The 20,430-nt window shown below is 38.1% G+C and overlaps 1 protein-coding gene across 2 annotated transcripts; it reads left to right on the top strand.

The window, feature by feature from the left end:
• The first annotated feature begins 6,260 nt into the window (after positions 1–6,260).
• Positions 6,261–20,277, top strand: LOC149838729 (NADPH--cytochrome P450 reductase-like). Of its 2 annotated transcripts, XM_090006769.1 has the most exons (18): positions 6,261–6,770; positions 9,229–9,288; positions 9,388–9,464; positions 9,561–9,618; positions 9,704–9,790; positions 9,866–9,902; positions 13,411–13,480; positions 13,652–13,840; positions 13,940–14,032; positions 15,784–16,009; positions 16,090–16,173; positions 16,354–16,505; positions 16,591–16,687; positions 16,834–16,983; positions 17,093–17,170; positions 18,727–18,849; positions 18,947–19,060; positions 19,738–20,277. In XM_090006769.1, exons 1-18 carry the CDS (start codon positions 6,417–6,419, stop codon positions 19,816–19,818), a joined length of 2,130 nt encoding a protein of 709 aa, XP_089862895.1. In that variant the 5' UTR covers positions 6,261–6,416; the 3' UTR covers positions 19,819–20,277. The 2 variants fall into 2 exon arrangements, with proteins under 2 accessions (XP_089862895.1, XP_089862896.1); XM_090006770.1 differs by lacking the exons at positions 9,229–9,288; positions 9,388–9,464; positions 9,561–9,618 and having other exon boundaries at positions 6,267–6,770.
• Positions 20,278–20,430: the final 153 nt, after the last annotated feature.

Here is a 20,430-nt window from a genome sequence, read left to right as displayed (position 1 = left end):
GAATGAAGAAGTGGGCGGACAAGCATCGTTGGCCTGCGGGGTTTCAAGTTGGGGACCAAGTGTTGGTGAAGCTATATTCTGGGCGTACAGGCATGTTTCACAGACGACACCGCGGACTGCTCAGAAAGTATAAAGGACCCTTCACCATCACAAAGAAGGTGGGCAAGTTGGCATACAAGCTGAAGTTGCCCCTAGACTTCAAGGTGCACCCGGTGTTTCGTGTGTGCAACTTCAAGCAGTTCCATCCGAATGATGGAGACCCGGAATGCAGTGTGCCACATCGCGCTCCTATTATGCAGAGGGCCCCAACAACACAACGGGCCGAAAAGTACCTCAGTCAGATCCTTCGCCACAAAGTCAACTACTTGGGGGAGGCGATGAAATACTTGGTGCAGTGGGAGGAAACAACGAAACCAACGTGGGATCCTGCATTCCGAATGAACAGCCGCTACCCGGCTAAAGTCAGAGCTTACCATAAAACAGATGACACCGAGGATGGCGCATGATTTGAAGGAGGAGCATGTTCCTTTGCGACTTACATTGTACCTCTCCCTCTATTCTCTCTCGCTCTCTTGCACTCTAATTACAAGCTTCCGCGATCGGCAAACGAGCTGACAAGTAGGCTTGCGGCGGTGGGGAAGGACTGTCGCGCTGCGCTGACCCATTGAAGGAAATAGGCCCGTGACAGCAGCTGCCTCCAGTATAATTCATTTTTTTACTGGTGTTACGTAAAATAACATCAATGAATATACTCTTTTATTGGCACGCCCGGGGGGATACACAAGTAAAAGTATTTTTTCTTGTAGTGGTCCTACATTTATTTATTTTTAATAATAATTAAATATTATAGCTAATGCAGTGATTTAGTGCATACATTAGAATTTTTCTTTATATGTTTAATAGCAGCTTGATTACCCCTAAAGCAACAATACATAAATTATATATAACCGATATGCCATGTGAATGACAAACCATATTTTATTTTGATGATGAGAACCCTGGCTGAAGCAAGAAAAAACTTGGGTGGGACCCACGATCACCCAGTCTTACGTCATGGCCCACCTCGGAAAGCTACGAAGACACCTCTACTGTTGTATTACATGCATATACATTTACCAAATTCGTGGGATTAGAAGGTAGTTGACAAATGTGTGGGGAAGGATGGTGGAAGGTGAAGCAAGGGTTGTTTTCTGAGTTTGTTGACCATCCAACACCACACGTTTAGCCTGTTGGTTGGTTATTAAGGCCAACGCAACATCCCTTTATCAACTACTGGTGCAAACAGGTCATATTAGTTGGATATTCAATATGAGCCCGTGATGTTATTTCTAGATTCAGATGCTCTGCATTTGAATCGGATTCAGATTTGGTTACTTAAATTATTTTCGGATTCAATTTGGATTCATATATATATTTAGGTCAGATGTAATTCTGAACCAACTTAAATCAAATCCAATTAGATTTAGATTCAGTTTTATCCCATACTATTTAGATTCAGATTCAACCCAACCGGATCCAGTATGTTTTAGAGCAAGATGTGGATTCGGACCTACTACCTGTTTTTAGGTTACGATTCAGATCTAGCGTGATCCTCACTATATCTGATCCGTTTGCACCTCTAAAATTGGTAGATGCCTGCAAGACCTTTATCAGGGCATGTTTGTTTCAAGCATGGTCCCATGAAAACGCCCTCTAATAAAAAACATGAACAGAGGCCAACCATGTCCCACGAATTTTAATGGGACCTTCTTCTTTATCACCAAACCTTGACCCTATAGGGTTTGGTACACGTCCGGTCTAGGTCAAACCTGGCACATTGACACCCCTACCTGAATCTGATGATGTCAATGGGTCGGATGTAACCCAATATCTTGCCCGAATCTGAATCTGATTATCTGATTTGCAACGATACCAACAACAATGCCCCACACTGTATGAGATCTTGAGATATGAGACCCAAACAGACCCTTCAAAGATGGCTTGGCATTGTAGCATCCTCAATTTCTCACTACGAGCCTTAATATAGTAATTTCTACAAAAATGAACAATATACATCACCACACATATCGTTAACTTTTTTTTTAAGGCAAGCTGGAGTTAGGCAGACCCCTGCCAGTTATACAACTATACTATTGAGTTTTGAACCTCTAATGTCCCAACACAAGGTGACGTGCACTAGCTGCTTAGCCTTTGAGAGTTTTTGATAAGAGGAGTTCTCCAAAAGAAAGTTTTCACTTGTTTGTGTAGCATGAGGAAAAAGAGAGTGAAAAATATAAAAAAATAAAAGAGAAGAGAAAGAAGGTGGTGGTGATGGTGGTGATAGTGAGATGGTAGATGGTAGGTGGTGGTGGTGGTGGTGAGGAGTGTAAAAATAAAATTTTCTTTCAGTAAGAAACATTTTTCTTATCAAAAAGTGTACTTTTTAGAAAAAACTCTCTCGGTATAAGAAAATCTCTATGATTTTTTATTTTATTTTGCATTACTTTTCCTACATCTTTCTCTCTTTCAAACGTGCCCTTATCTTTTTAAGAATAAAAACCAAATATTAGTTTTTGGGAGAAAAATATTTTGTTTTTTATATTTACACGAAGAAAACGCTCCCAAGATTAGAAGAAGCAAATCAGGTCATGCTGAACATGAGTGTTTTTGCTCATGCCGACATCGTGGCCGTCTGTTTGCATTTTGGATGAATGCCACGTGGTTTTGTTGACTTTTGAGCTTTTTAAAATGCAAATCGGATGGCCACGATGTCGGCACGAGAAAAAACGCTCATGTTCAGCATGACCTGATCTACTTCCAAGATTAGATTTAGACCTAGATGTGCTCTTCTTACTTTACTTACAATCACTTCCTGGCAGTATAAAACTCTGTGGGTTAGAAAACATAAATTTATATTTGAAAAGATTGCTTGAAGAAAAAACTAAATTTGCGGGATATTGGGTAGATAATGTGGAGTATTGCATCATGATCCTATAATTCTTGTACCAAGACTTGAATTTCAGGGAAAAGTCTTATACATAATCGCCATGAAAGGGTATTTTGGTAAATTAGGCTCGTACAGAAAATGTCGCCTTTCTATGGAAATTGGAAAGCATACTCTGCCGGCCGAAAACGCCCTCTATAATTAACGAAATTACACAAGCGCTACCCATAGATCCGTACCTATTATGCCTTGGTCCGAACCCAACTTTTGATGAATCCGTTAGGTGCAGATCCACATCCTATTGGCACCGTAGTGACAAAAGTTTAAAAACGACAAAATATTGGCAGAAAAAACTCGCGTGAATTTGATTTTTTTTTTAAAATCTCTTTTAGAAAAATCTTGGCTGCCAAAAACTTGGGCGAAATTGATTTTTTTTTTAAATCTCGCTGAAAAATATATTTTTTATAAATAATTATAAATAAAAATATCTAAAAATAAAAACTACACTGTTTTTTCACGATAAATAGCTGATAAAAACACAAATATTGCATTGAAAATGTGATATTTATGTTTTTGACAAAATACCCATGAGAAATTGAAAATATCGTGAGAAATTGTCATTTTTAACTTCCATGTAATTTATCACGATATTCAGGATATTTTCGCTAGATTTTCGTAAATGTCGTGAGATTTGTCACCGTGATTGGCACAGGTATAAATGATTCAGTTTCTGCTTTGAATATAGGCACACATAAATAAGTTTCAATCGAACTAAGATTCACGGTTGAAATAGGGAGATCCCTTATTAGATCTGGATCCAATTACTTCCCCAACCACATGAGATCTAAATGGATATTTAAAAGAGCCTAGTAGGTTTTGGATCCTATAAGAGAATAAGGTAGACGATGATTTTTATGGATTTGGATTGGAGAAACCAATACTGATCCGGCTATCTTACATGATCAAATCAAGCCCTATTATATAGTAAAATTATTTATTGATTCTGAAACTATATGAGAAACACACTTTGTGAAAATGAAAAATTGTCATGGTTGATAAAAAGAAATTAAAAATTCACTTCAAATAGGTGCATACACAAGTTTTAAATATTTATTGCTAGTTTTCCATATATTTCCTCTAGCATAGTTTAAGGGCCTGTCCACAAGGCCGGGCCTTGATACATCATGTTTCTTTTAATATTTTTATGATAAATAGATGGATAAAGAATGAAAGTATGGTTTTAAAACAAATTATACTATTTTGGTTTAAAACATACAACTAAGAAAAATGAAGCAAAAATAAAACCTAAAAGAAAAACTTATGGTACCAAAGATGGTCTTTATCTTGTTTAAAAACTTATGATACCAACTATTGTCTTTATCTTGCTCATCCGAAAAAGTAAGAAATAAATAAATTTTATTTACCACATCAAATGTGAAAAAAGGGTTCATATATGTCATAGTAAATCTTAAAAGCTTACAAAAAAAATACATTTATTTTAAAAGCAAGTTGGGGTTAGGCTGGAGTCCAAAATGCAATATGATTGCACAAATATTTGTGCATTAAGCACCTGATTGCCTCCATCAGGCCTTGGGCCCCACAACTAACTGACAAGCCCTGTCCCCAAGATGGAGGGTGATAGGTGCTTAATCCACAAGTACATTTACAATCATTTTGCATCTGGTTAGTTAGAACCCCTATCAGTTATACTACGATGCCATTGGGATTTGAACTTGCAACGTCCTAACACAGGCGATGTCCTACAAGACAAGTGTGTGTGTGTGTGTGGGGGGGGGGCATTGATTAAAAAAAAAACATACTTACCATGGGAGTGGGATGACACTTATTTAACAAAAAATTATCGATTGAAAGAAAAAAAGGTAATTAAATAAACTTTGCATGATAAAAGGGAGAAACAATATTGCTTATTATTGTTAAAAGGTGAACTTAAAAGCAACCCATACACAAGGGAGTTGAAAAATTCTTGGCAAATTTGTAGGAGATGGAGTGCAATGTCTTTTGATTTTATACAGTGTTGTGAGAGGTGTACACCTCAGTACCTGAAGCGTACACCTCAAAGGCGAGGCGCACGCTCAAGGTACTGAGGCGTGCCGTGATGCGCAAACTGGCCCTCATCAACCTCCAGAACCCCCTCCTTCATCCTCAAGTCTTCCTCCTCCGCTCCCTGCCTCCCCTCCCACCGCTTCACTTCCATACCAGTTGTGAGAGGCGTACGCCTCAGAGGCGAAGCGCAGGCTCAACGCCTCGCTTCGCCTCATCGCATTTAACAACCTTGATTTTATACATTTCAAATAGAGAGAAAAAAGGAAATTTCTCAAATAGAGAGGCTTTTCAGTTAGAGAGAAAGTTTTTAGAATATGAAAAAAGTTAACCATTGTACATTTTGGCGAGGCAAGGGGTAAGCCCACGGAGTTTTACGCTGCCAAGACAATGACCGCAAGCAAAGCCAGCATGGCTAAGTCTCTAATCTTGGGACTGCTTTCTCCTTGTAAAAAAAAAAACCATTGTACATTTAATTTGTTCAAAAATGATAATGTACTCTGATAGGAGCAATGAGTGTGCATCACCTTGTGTTAGGAGTAAGAGGTTGCAAGTTCGAATCCCAATGGTATGGTTGTATAACTGTTGGGGGGTTTGCCTAACCCCAGCTTGCCTATCAAAAAAAAAGAAGCATAGTGGCAAACTTGCGAGAAACTGGAAATTTTCATATATGCTCATATGTTTATTGGTAAAATATAGGCAAAAATAAATAAATGAAAACATATTTTTATAAGAAGAAAACAAAAACAAAAATATTGTGAATATGATGACAAAACACAATATTTGCATTTTAATGAAAATAGCATGTTATATTTAATAAAAAGCTCACGATATTTGGATTTCAAAACAACAACCTCAAGTGTCACATTTTTCCACGTTATTTTCGAAATATCATCGTAGTGTGAGGAAGAAAAAAAGAGGTCCAGAATCCGGCTGTACTGACCCGGTCCAGAATTCCTATGCCCATATACGTGTGGTTCCAGTTCTTGGTCCAATCCAATGTAGACCGTGGGCAACTTTCCATTGTCGCAGGGATACTTCAAGTAAGTGTCATGTCGTGTCGTGTCGTGTCATACACTCTTATTATCACTTAGTAAAAAAAATTATGGAGAGATAACATATATCGTGTCTTCAAAGCGAGTCCGTGTGACATGAACCCTTTCTATTAATGGCGCCCGTGTTAATTCGTAAAATAAATGAGGATATTTCAGTAATATTTAGTTGAAAAGCGTCCCCTCGAAAGGCCTTTCTGGCGGCGTAAACCTCCCCTTTTCGACGGAGAACAGGCGGCGTGTCGTCCCAGAGAGCGAAAGGATGGAGCCAGAAAGAGAGATAAGAGGGAGATCCTCTTTCCATCCCTCTCCCTCTCTTCCTTCCTCGTTCTCTCTCTGAAATTCCAGAATAATCGATCCATTCGTAGCCAATCGGAGCAATGCAGGCGAGCTCGAATTCCGATGTGCTGAAGAGCCTCTTCGAGATGTCCGGCCTCGATTTCCTCTTGGCCATGATCACCGGAAAATCGGGTTCCGGCGACGTGCCGGATCACGCTCAGGCTCTCCGGGAAAACCCGCAGCTCGTCGTGGTGCTGACGACCCTCCTAGCGGCGCTCCTCGGGTGCTTCTTCGTCTTCTGGCGTCGGTTCTCCGGCCAGAAGCCGGCGAAGACTCCGGAGCCTCCGAAGCCGCTCGTCGTGCGCGAGGACCCCGAGGTGGAGGCTGATCCTGGGAAGAAGAGGGTTACGATCTTGTTTGGCACACAGACCGGCACCGCCGAGGGGTTCGCGAAGGTGAATTTCTGGGGCTTATGCTTCTGGATCGTTAATTTCCGGTGTTTTGTGGCGTTTCCGAGGTTTTTGGACGCAGATTGAGTCTCCTTGACTTTCGTTCTCCTGATGATCGGTGAATTTGATGAATCTTACGGATGTCAATTGGATTTAGTTTTGCTGTTGAAGTTTGGCCTGTAGGTTGAGTTTCCTATACGTGCAGAGAGGAAGGGTTCGAAAGTTGTACTTTAGGACTTCTTGTTCGTTTCAATTCTCAAAAAGTTATGTTTTTTTCCAGATGGAACAATTCATGGTGATAGTTTTCCCGTTTTGGGTATGAGTTCTTGATTAAACAGGAAAATTGCAGTTCTATCAATTTTTCTGGGTATGTGTTTGGCCCTTCGTCGATGGATGGAAAATTGGAGAATTGTGGATGGAATGTTATAATACCTGGTCATTCCCTCCCTCGCCTGTGGTTTTGCTCTTGTTTTGTCGGAAGATTACTTGCGATCGCAGAAGAAATGAGTGAGACGTGCTTTAGTTTTAGGTTTTGGTACCATGGTTGAGCGGATTGCCCGGTATTGTTTTGGACAGGACTGAGCTTAGCTTTAGCATATTAATGAGAGATATGTTAGGGTTTTTAGTTTTTCGGTTGATAAAGTAATATATCTCTGCCATGAGAATTGCTCGAGTTTAGTATATTCTTTTAGATTTCTATGGATGGTGCACCTGGTGGTTGTAAGACCAGGATTTTAGAACGCTACAAGCTTTAGCTAGTGTTCCAATAGACGTGGACATGAAGATGCGTGCTAAAACACGTGCATGAACTTGTTAACTGTATATACACATCATAGTCAGTATGTGGATGGGCACAATGGAAGCTGATGCTAAGGACTCGTAGGTTTTCTTATCTTGGATTGCTGATTTTTAGGCATCAATCATAGATTAAGGTTTCGTTACTTTCCTTTTTTCCCTGAACCCAGGTGATGCGTAGGAGGATTCTAGAAATAGGTTCGACTTTTATCTGCCTTTGACATTTTAGTGCTGACTCAAGGTTCATTATAGTTGACACACATATAGATCATCATAGTCAATCTGGAGAATGTTTCACATGGGATTTTTCTCTGGAGAAACTCTTTTTTGTTTCCACATTTTCCTGGGTTTGGGGCAACTAATGAAAAATGACAAGATATTAAACCACAAGGTCTGGTGAGATATTGAACTGCTCACATGGCTTTTCTTTTGTTCTTCTGTTTTAGTAAAAATGTTGCAGGTTTAGATTTCTACGAAGAACTAAGTAAACAGTTTCAGGAAATTAAAGTGAGGAAAAAAAATCACAGAAAAAAGCGAAGTTTTTTTCTTCAGAAATTTGACCTGTCTCGGGGATTTTCACATATTTTTTGTTTTTCAAACAGAGTGAGAAATTGAGACTTGTTGCAATAACTGCTGTCATTGTTAGGCATAGGTGAGGGATTTAGATGGTTCATATCATAGTTAGTTGTTGTGGTTTCATATTCCTACATATAGAATCTTCTCGGAAAAGCCATTGAATTGGTTTTCTATCTTCTAATATAAAGGTTTTGTACTGAATGAGTTGTAATATTATTGGTTCAATTTCTAAGAAGGGAAACAAATAGCTAAAAGCTTATAAATAGGGTGTGTCAATCCGGTGTTATTATGAATATTTATTTTAGGTCAGGTTTTTATCTGAACATGAAATTTGGAAATAAATGTTCTCAATCTCAGATATGATAGCTGGATAGATGGTGTCATGTTTAATAGTGGGTGGGTATATCCCACAGAGGGCTATCTCCAGCCTGGCCATCTTTCAAAATCTTTTTTTATCTATGTGACACGGATAATCCATTTTGACTCCGGTTCCGTATCCCTTTATATATTAGTTACACTGAAAACTTCATAAAAAATGCCCCGTATCTTCAGCCATATTCATGTGACATAGCTTTTATGGATAAGATTGTAGCGCCAAAAGAAATTCAAATATGTCTGATCTTACCTTGTATCATCGGACTTGTAACTTACAACTCATTTTCGTTAGAATCAAATTAGAAAAACAAAACATATTAAGACATTAGATTGGACATACCTCCAAGTATTGTGTTATTATATTGTAAATTTCATTATAGTTAAGTGCCAGATTTTTATTAAATGGCTTATCCTTCCTTTTCCTCTAAGGTGAAAAAAACAAACCAAATGCTTCAAATTTAGGCAGCAATTGGGTTTGCCTTTATTCTTTTTTATCATTTATTTATGAAGAGGAAGGAAATGAACTTTGTGAAAACAATCTGGAAGGGCATTGTGATTGTTATTCAAGAGAAACCTTTTCTAATGCTATTTGTCAATAGATTGTTGGATTTTTTTCACATGCCATTGTTTTTTTATTATCATTTTGCAATTTTTATTATTGATGATCCTGTAATTGCCTTACTGAATTGCTCTTGGTGTTTTTTCCCATATTTATCAGTCTTTAGCTGAAGAAGCAAAGGCACGATATGATAAAGCAACTTTTAGGGCTGTTGATCTAGTGAGTAAGCTACAATATAATCATATGGGGTTCTCTTTACTGTATATGATGCTTCACCTTGCTTGTTTTGACAAATACGAGGTGTTTGGGCTGCTTTAGGATGACTATGCTATGGATGATGACCAATATGAGGACAAACTAAAGAAAGAGACGTTAACCATTTTCACATTAGCCACGTAACATCATTATTGTTTCCTCTTTATTCCTCTTGTGTCTTCAATCATAATTAGACTTGATCGAGCAATCAATCAGGATCTACTTGTTTATTGTAGCTATGGAGATGGTGAACCAACTGACAATGCTGCAAGATTTTTTAGATGGTTTACTGAGGTGATATGGCTTAACTGATAATGCTTTATCATTGAAGTTTCATATGGAGGTCAATCCTGAAGTTAGTGCATATTCTTTTTGGCAGGGGAAGGAAGACAGAGGCAAATGGCTTGAACACCTTTCTTATGCTGTGTTCGGTCTGGGCAATAGACAATATGAGCATTTTAATAAGGTAGCAGTCAGGTTCTTGTATTTTTCTTCTATTCCATGAGGCTGGTGCTTATCATCTTTGTAACCTTCAAGCCAGGTAGCAAAAGATGTAGATGAGATGTTTAATGAACAAGGTGAGCTGCATCAACCATGCACATTGATAACTTTTCATTGCATATCGCTAATCCGCATTCCAAATTATTATTTTTGGGTTCAACATGTTAATTTATCATTTCTAGGTTTGTCTTTTTCGTAGTCTAAACAAAAACACATACTTTGGTTTGATGTTTATCAAGTTGTTACTAATCTAGAAGCTGGATGCTTATCCTTTAAATGGCACTGCTCTCTGATATCAATCTCATGATCAAGAGGCTTATTCTTGTCTGAACATTGTGATTGTTAGAGAGATGGAATCATGCTCATAAACACAGAGAAGCATGCTTCTCTAATAATAGAGATCATACTTGCAAACATGATAGTTGTTAACAAATATAACAAGCAGCAATCAATATTATATGTACTTTAATAAAAATGAGAGGATGGTTGCAACAAGAGAAAATGTATCGAATGTGGCATAAGGGGTTGTTTGATGCGGCATTCTGCGTGCCGCGCAGGACGTTGTGTCCTTTTTATCATGTTATTTTCGCTCCCCCGACTCTCTCTCTCTCTCTCTCTTGCAGCTGATGGGGTGAGGCTGGTGGGGGTGAGGCGATGTTGGGTGAGGCCGGCGGGGGTGAGGCGATGTTGGGTGAGGCCGGTGATGGGTGAAGCGACGTTGGGTGAGCCCGGAGGGGGGTGAAGCGGCGTTGGGTGAGCCCGGAGGGGGGTGAAGCGGCGTTGGGTGAGGCCGGTGGGGGCGAGGTGGCGTTAGGGGTCACCGACGCTGGTGGTGAGGCTGGCGGCGAAGCGCCGAAGACTTCTTCGTTCCTCTCTGTCTCTCCTTCTTTGTTCCTCTCTTTGTCCGCACACAGCGTAAAACAAACGTTGGACAGAAGGAGCACAACTTCTTGTACAGTCGAAACAAACGTTGGACTTGGTACAATTGTTACAAAATGAACAGAACGAGTGTTCTGTCCATTTTGTTTGTTCATTTCGTCAAATCCTGGACAAGCCATCAAACAAGCCCTAAAGCATTGGCCATATGTCATTGAGTTAGAAGTACTTTGGGTTTTATTGTTATGGAATGTCAGTTATTGTTTCTACATGTGCATATTGTGTGTTGGATGGAGGGAATGGGAGTCAAAGGAAGTCCTATGGTTAGATGGCAGAAACTCAAGGGTGATAGAGTAAGACCATGAAAATAAAAAGTGCAGGTGGAATGTAGATTCAAGAAAAAACATGCAATAGCATCTGAAACGATAATCAATATTTTTGATAACCAATTATTGTGCATTTTTGTTTGAACAAGAATATTGGCAATGAGAAATCAGTGCTATATGTCAAGATGATAAACTTGACAAGCAGTCACACCAAGTTACATAAGGCAGTTGCAAGTGCAAATGTTTAAGAAGCGTCATACTTGGCCTAAAATAATCCTAATTGCTGATAAAGTCCATAACACCAAGAGATTAATCGCCTAGTACCTCTTTGGATGTATATACAAATGATCCTTCCCTACTGTACTAGGCTAGACCACGATAGGAACTTGTTCAGAACTGGGCTTTTACATGGAAAGTAAAAATTAGTTTTGAGTATAACCTATATCCTATGTCACACGGATACTCCAATTTGCCCCGCATATCGTGTCTCCTTATATACTGGTCATATTGAAACAAACAACAACAACAACTACGCCTTCATCCCAAAACAATTGGGGTCAGCGATATGAACCAAAAAAGAAATTCATTTCGGGTCTTCCACATGAATCCTTTTCCTCCAATCATTTCTATCCAATGCCATGTCCTCGGTGAGGTTCAAAGCATTCATATCCTTTCCTATCATCTCCATCCAAGTCTTCCTAGGCCTACCCCGACCTCTTTTAACTAACATATTTTCCCATTTCTCCAACCTTCTAACTGGAGCATCACTAGGCCTTCGCCGAATATGTCCAAACCACCGTAAACGATTCTCTCGCATCTTATTTTCAATGGGTGCAACACCTACCTTCTTACGTATCTCCTCGTTCTGAATCTTATCTTTTATTGTATTTCCACACATCCATCTAAGCATCCGCATCTCAGCTACACTCATTTTTTGAATATGATATCTTTTGGCAGCCCAACATTCCGTACCATATAGTAAAGCAGGTCTAATAGTCGTCCTATAAAACTTTCCCTTCAACCGCAATGGCATTCTACGATCGCACAGCACTCCAGTTGCACTTTTCCATTTCATCCACCCAACCTTTATCCTATGATTTACATCTCCATCAATTTCTCCATACTTTTGAATGATGGATCCCAAATATTTGAAATAATCATTCACCGGTATTTCTTGCTCACCAAGCTTCACTACACTCCCATCACTACTTCGTTGCTTACTAAACCGACATTCCATATATTCAGTTTTACTCTTACTCAACTTAAAACCTCTACCTTCCAATGTCGGTCTCCATAATTCTAACTTAGCATTAACCCCAGCTCTAGACTCATCAATCAAAACAATATCATCAGCAAACAACATACACCACGGTACATTTTCTTGAATTGATCTCGTAAGCTCATCCATCACTATCGCAAATAGGAAAGGGCTTAAAGTAGATCCTTGATGTAACCCAACCGTTATCGGAAAATTGGTTGTCACCCCTCCACAAGTGCGGACATTGGTTACTACTCCTTCATACATATCTTTAATTATACTAATGTACTTGAGAGAAACACCTTTCTTCATCATTGTCCACCAGAGAACGTCCCTAGGTACTCTATCGTATGCCTTCTCTAAATCAATAAAAACCATATGCAAATCTTTGTTCCTCTCCCTATATCTTTCAATAAGTTGTCTAAGAAGATGTATAGCTTCCATAGTTGATCTTCCAGGCATAAAACCGAATTGATTCTCCGATATCATGACAACCTTCCTCAACCTAGACTCAATCACCCTCTCCCAAAGTTTCATAGTATGACTCATGAGTTTTATACCACGATAGTTTGTGCAATCTTGTATATCACCCTTATTGTGGTCATATTGAAAAGTTCATAAAAATGGCTGTATCCCTGTATCCGTAGCTGTATCCATGTGACATATCCTATATCTGATCCTGATCCAAGCGTTGAATGCTAAGCTAGATTTGAGTCTGGATTTACTGACCTGGGTCTGACCAGAATATGGAAGAGATTACAGGGTTTTTTTTGTGAGTTCAATCTGTTTTGGATTCATTTTGGACATTTGGTTCGCTTTGAGCCTTCTATGGATGCATTATGATGGATGTATTTCGTTTTGTGTTTTTCAAAATTGATAGTGGTTGATCATGGAAACAAAATGTACTTATAGAAGGAATGCTTTGTGAACAGTTTCAAAAGACCACAGGGAACCATTTAAGCTTTCTCATGAGCAGCTTGTCTCTTTTGGCTTTTTTCTTCTCTTTCTCTCTGAGTTTGAAAGAGGTGTCATTTGAATGGAGCAAGCCCATTTCAGTATCTTTTTCCCATTGATGTCCTGAGTAGTTATAATGGAATTTGATATTTTTTCTTATGCTCAAAATAGGTGCAAACCGTCTGATCCCAGTTGGACTTGGGGATGATGATCAATGCATTGAAGATGATTTTGCTGCATGGTACGCCATTAGATGCTTACATTTCTGTTGCTTGCTGATCTGATGCGCTGATTCTCATGCTGAAACAGCTGCCTTTGTTAATTTTTGCCCTGGGAAGATGCAGGTCCTAAATTGCTTTTTGTTTTGCTGATTTCATTCATACAAGTAAATTACTCTGGTTTCTTATTCTAGGAGAGAGCTATTATGGCCTGAACTGGACCAGTTGCTTCGTGATGAAGATGATACTCCAGTTGCTTCTTATACTGCTGCTGTTCCAGAATACAGGCTCCTAATTCATTTCTCAAATGGTACAGTTTTGGAGGAGAGATTTTTTAGTATGACTAATGGAAATGCTTCACCTGATATCCACCATCCATGCAGGTAATTGGGGTTGTATTTCCTAATTCTTGGATTAGTATCGATTCTCTTTTTCCTCTTCTTCAGCGATATTGACAGTGTTGTTGTTTTGCCATCTCAAAGAGCCAACGTAGCTGTTCAAAGAGAGCTTCATATGCCTGCTTCTGACCGATCCTGCTTACATCTGGAGTTTGATATTGCAAGAACTGGGCTTACGTAAGTTGCATATTTCCTGCAGCCTCTATATGTTTTTCTTTATCGAGTTTTCCATATTCAAGAGGAAATATCTAAACCTTATATTTTAAGGAGAGCAAATTGTGGAATAAAGGGTTGTGGTTTCACACCATCTGTTTCTGTGCTGGTTTCTCGTTCCTTTTAACAACGATCATGTTCCATCTCCAATTAAGTTTAGTGTCTTTATGTGACCATTTTATGGTAGTTAGCATGCTTGCGATTATGGCAACTGCATAGCCTGGCATTGCTTTATCTTAGAGAACCTGAGTATTAGTTAATCATCTCTACACTTGCAGAAGCCACATCCAAGTATAAGGATTAAAAAAAAGCTCGTCTACCTATATATGAATGTTCACTGTTTGGTTTATAGTAAATTGACCAGGTGAGATGGGACATTGGTTTTCATGTTCTTTCTGGTAAGTAATCACTAGGATACTGCTGGTCTGCCATAATAGTGCACATGAAAAGGATAAACAAAAGATATTTAGAAATCAAAATCTTGTAATCTAAAGAACTAAGAAGTTAGGCCATGTGTATACTATGTAGCTTGTATCTTCAGGCTGAGAAACTGCACATATCAAGAAATTGTGGAGCTTGACTGGTCAAAGCATTTCAAAGTTACCCATAGGATCTCATCTCAGACAAGAGAAACATATGGGTAAAATCAATCGAAATTTGGAGTATCCCATCATCATGTCATTGCTATCCTAATTTTGATTTGGTTGTTTCTTAACTGCTCTTAACCATGGATATATGCTTTAATCTTGCTGATTCATTTTATGTCCTGTTTGATGATCAATCAAAACCCCTGCTTTGTCTGACACCATCTTGGCAGTTTGCTAGTTAAATTTCCTTTTGTGTATGATCATGTCTGTCTCTCATGATTTATGTTCCTCTTTTACTAACCTCTCCTTATAATGCCCCTCTGCACAACGTGAGAACCATTTGAATAACATGTTCTCATGAATGTACTTAATGTATTAAGTTGAGCTGCCAAATCACTAGGAAAAGTTTCTTGCTGGTGTTCATTGTTTTCTATGCAACCATTCTGAAGGTTGCGGATACATATTTGTGTGACGTGCTTGTCCAGTTAGTCAATGATATTGTGCAGTTTTACTCCATGATCTGTATGAAATAGTGTGAGACAATTATCCATGTATTTCTTATGGTAAAAATGTGCTTTTTGAGATTTTTATGTAGTACTTTTTTTGGATGATCTGTTGATTTTTATACTCATTATCATCCTTGATTACTTTGTAGAATCTATGCTTGCTTGTTCGAGGTCTTACTATTTTCTAGAACAATGTAAAATAATCTTTTGTGGTAGCTTCCCATCTTATGATGAGGCAGCTCAGCTTTAGTGTTTAACTGTCTCTGCAACCTTCTCTCCAAAAAATAAATAAATCCGTGCAACCATTCTTAATGTGTTTTTGGTAGTTGCAGGTTAATTGAGTGTAAGTTAGTTGTGTTGTACTTTTGTAGTGTTCTTGAATTACTGAAACTTGTATAGTTTATGTTGAAATTAAATGCTGTTATTTTTTCATATACTTTAATACAGAGCATAAACATGATTTTCCCCAAAAAATCACTTTTTCAAATCCCCAGAGAAAGACCCTTACCTAGAAATAGCTGAGAATAATACTGGTGACTAGGGTATTTATCCGTGCATGCATGTGTTTGTGCCTCACGTGTGTGTGCGTGCACTAAGGATGCAACTTTGAATTTCTTCACAGGTATGAGACTGGAGACCACGTTGGTGTGTATGCAGAGAATTGCATTGAAACAATTGAAGAAGCGGGAGCTTTGTTAGGCCAGCCTTTGGATTTGGTATTTTCAATCCATGCAGACAATGAAGATGGCACAGCTCTTGGATGCTTAGTGCCACCTCCATTTCCAGGCCCATGCACTTTACGAACTGCGCTTGCCCGCTATGCAGATCTCTTGAATCCACCAAGAAAGGTGTGATGCATTTGAATACAAGTGCATTATTTTCATTTGAATTGCAAGTATGCGGTATTTAATTCTGTTGTTTTAAACAGGCTGCTCTTGTTGCCTTGGCTGCCCATGCATCTGATCCAAATGAAGCTGATCGACTAAGATTCTTGTCATCACCTGCAGGAAAGGTATGATAGTGACAGAATGACCAGAAACCTGCTTTCTATAGCATATATTGTATTATTTGCAGTGCTACTCTGGAACTGGAGATCAACTTTTGATGTGGATTGTGGACATTCTGACATAGTTTAGCATTCTCTTGGTCATGTCCTTCCTTTGCTGTTATCATAAAGAGAATATTTTTCCAGGATGAGTATTCTCAATGGGTAGTTGGAAGCCAAAGGAGTCTTTTAGAAGTAATGGCAGAGTTTCCATCAGCCAGACCTCCTCTTGCTGTTTTTTTTGCAGCAGTAGCCCCTCATTTGCAACCCAGATACTATTCGATTTCATCTTCACCCAGGTAAGCAGTGATTTATGGATGATATTGTCACAAGGTTTGGCAGTTGGATAGAACTTTTCCATGCATCATGTGTCGTTTGTTGCAGATTTGCACCTTCAAGGATCCATGTCACATGTGCATTAGTATATGGACCGAGTCCAACAGGGAGGATTCATAGGGGTGTTTGTTCAACATGGATGAAGGTATGGATTTATGTGTGGGTGTAGGGGTCTGTTCATGCGTCCTTGTATTGGATGAGTTCAAGATATACTGCATAGTGTACTATATACTTTGAACACAAGGTGGTGCAAATCTACCATTCTGCTGACTTGAAAATCATTGCTGACAGCATGCAGTGCCTTTAGAGACAAATCATGATTGTAGCTGGGCTCCGATTTTTGTAAGACCGTCGAACTTCAATCTGCCATTGAATTCATTAACTCCAATTATTATGGTTGGCCCTGGTACTGGATTGGCACCCTTCAGAGGATTTCTGCAGGTTAGCTGATAATGCCCCACTCTGTCTTCTCTGCCCCTCTTCTTATGTTCTTTTTGGTGAGGAGGATGGAATCACCAACTAGATTCCTTTTCTGTTTTTTTTTTAACAGGAAAGATTGGCTCTAAAAGAATCTGGAGTTGAACTTGGTCCTGCTATTCTTTTCTTTGGGTGCAGAAACCGTAAAATGGTATCGTAACATGGAATTGGAAGAACGTCGAAATAGGAATTGAGACTTTTAAATTATGATTCTACAGTGTCCTGATAATGTGCACCTTGTAGATCTTGTTCCTATTGATTTTGTTTTAACTGTTACTAAATGCATTAAAATTGAGAATTTGCTTTACTGGTGTAGTTCCCAGTCTTTTGACAGGGTCATCCTTTGTAGCATCTGCTACAGAGGATAGTTAAACAACAGAAATGCTCCCTTAACAGCAGCAGTTTTTAATAAAGAATAAAATTAACTGTTTTTGTGAGCCAGAAAAATATGGTTGATATTAATGATTATGGGAAGAAGGATTGTTCTTCATCCAAAAAGCAACTTTTAAAACTTCTTGAGGTTTGGTGTAAAACAAGAAATTTCAAAAGATTTGGAATGCTATAGTTTTATATCGTGATGAGTTACTTCTCAGGACAGTGGGTATATATATATATATATATATATATATATATATATATATATATATATATATATATATATATATATATATATATATATATATATATATATATATATATATATATATATATATATATATATATATATATGGGTTAGTATTTGGTGCTATTGAAGGCATGGAACTATTGAGCTGGAAATCATGGGTTCAAGCTTTATCGACTCAATCTCATCACATAGATGTGTACAACATAGTTTATTTTCTAAGGATCAAACATTGGAACTTGTTATTTTGATCTAAAAATATGATATTTTGAGTTATGAAATTTCAGTGCATTGTGGGCCATTGATTTTTGAAGCCCTTAAAAACCCGTTTACATGTCATAATCACACGATCCAGAACTCATTATCTACTAAACAAACCTTGTAGATCACATTCACAAGGTCTGATCTACAAAAAAAATCTAGAAAATATGAAAACAAGGTGATTTATACTCTAATAGTTCCATGCCTTCAATATTACCAAATATTAACCCTATGTATATAAATATAATCTTTCTTTCTTTCTTGAAGTATCGTTGTGAATCAGCCTGAAACGGCCGACTCCTATTGTATTGGCCAGAAATCGATACAAAACCAAGCTGATTTGGCTTACTTTTATTTTTAAAATGGTTTAAATTTTTTAATATTTTTAATATTTCATGACATGTGCCATCTGCTGGTTAAAAATTGGCTGATTCAGTTCAGAATTGAAATCAGTTGGTTCCTTGAATCGTTTTGAAAACCGATTCAGGGCCTATATCAATTCTGACAACATTGATTGGACACACAGTTATTTAATTCAAGTGAGCTATGTCTACTGTGGTATGATCCCCTGACATTCCAACAAAAAGAAAAATCTGTTATGAATTTCTTTAAAAAACTGTTTGGGCGATTTTTCATAGGAGATTTAATCATTTCTATCAATTCTGATTGTCATTCGGCTTTAAGATAACCCTTTTGTTCATAATTTTCTTAAGTTACTATGCTTGTACAAGTTTTTAAAATTGACAGTATGGTCACTGATTTGGTCTATTGAAAGGAGAAATTTGTATCTTGTATTCAGTTGATGTAATCATCTTCCTGTGTAGGATTTCATTTATGAGGATGAGTTGAACAACTTTGTTGAACAAGAGGTGCTGACAGAGCTGATTGTTGCTTTCTCTCGTGAAGGACCAACAAAGGAATATGTTCAACACAAGATGATGGAGAAAGTAGTCTCTGAGACATCCCTTTCCTCCTCTTTTTTAGTTTATCATATTTTCTTCTCTTGAAGTATTTCATAATAATCTGAAAAAATCCATGATACAGGCAGCTGATGTCTGGCATATAATCTCACAAAATGGATATATCTATGTATGTGGTGATGCAAAAGGAATGGCAAGAGATGTTCATCGTACTTTACACACAATTGCCCAGGAGCAGGTATGAATTAGTAAATGTGGAGTTCTTGTTTCTCTAGGGTTGTCTTTTGATTAATGAGAGGTGACCTTTCTGCCTCAGTATGTGTGACAGAGGCCATCAGATATTGTTTTGAATTGGTTGACAATCAATATAAAATTCTGTAAATGAAAGTGGGCTGGTGATCACCATTATGAACATGGACAGCATCACTAGTTGGAAATAATTAGGTGTTGTTTCAAGTATCATCCTTGGGTACCTAGTTAATTTAGAACGAAACTAGAATTCAATGTGACCAATCTTCTGAAACCACTCTTTTTTGTTTCTTTCTATATTACCCTTTTTGGTATATTTGATGCTTTTAAACATTCACTCATGCTTGATAACTCCAAAGATGTTTTTTTGGGATAATCAATTCCAACGATTTTCTTCATGAAGTCATTCGATTCTTTTTCCTTTACAAGGACTACCATTTGTTACTCTTCTAGAAATCTATTCCAACCTTGGGTCTTAACCTTGCTTTTGCCACTTTAAATCCTGCTGCAGACCCAATACTTTACAACTTTCCTAAATGACTATGGTAATTTACTTGAAAATAGTAGTCCTTAGAAACATATCATTGTTCTAGTTTCTGTCTAGCTAGTACTAATTGATAGCAAGACTGTATATCAAGAGCATAAATAACTACTGAAATTTTTCAGGGACAAATGGATTCAACAAAAGCAGAGGCAACAGTTAAAAACCTCCAAACTGAAGGAAGATACTTGCGAGATGTTTGGTGATATGGCCTTAGTTGAAATTGATCTCAATTACAGCTTGTTAGCTGGTTCACATTATGCACATTACTGTGGCTGGATGGAAGGGCTGTCTTTGAGTTTTTCTTCCTCCATTAAATTACTCGCTTTAGTGGTGCTGTTATTTCATAACAAAGCAGCAGTATTGTTTGCGGCGGTTCAATTGTAAGTATCGATGTACTGTTTCAGAGAATAATTATTACACCAGGATAAGAGTTGCTAGGTTGCAATCCTCGCAGTGCAGATTACATTTAAATGATTAGGGTTATTAAAGCTCAGGAGTTTCTGGTGAGGGTTCCAGATATTCATGCTGGTCTTGAAATGTCAAGCTCCAGTCATTTTCTGATTCATCATACTGCTAAGGTTGTTTTGATCTGGACATGAATTGATCAACCTCAAGTCTTGTTGAAAATAGGCTTAATCGAATTTGAAGTTATTTCCTTTTCATGCCCTCCTCTTTGGTGGTGTTAAATTGAGTTCATCAGATTGGAAGTTGTACCCAAGAGAGATGGCATTCTATCTTTTGAAGCCATATAAGGTGTATTTGCATCGCGAACCCATGGAAAAGGCTTTCATGCCATTCCGCAGAAACATACCCAT

The sequence above is a fragment of the Nuphar pumila genome, chromosome 5, assembly GCF_984573655.1.
Source record: "Nuphar pumila chromosome 5, dmNupPumi1.hap1.1, whole genome shotgun sequence".
NCBI lineage: Eukaryota > Viridiplantae > Streptophyta > Magnoliopsida > Nymphaeales > Nymphaeaceae > Nuphar > Nuphar pumila.
The sequence above is the reverse complement of the archived record's forward strand: the minus strand, read 5'-3'. Positions and strand labels throughout refer to the sequence as shown.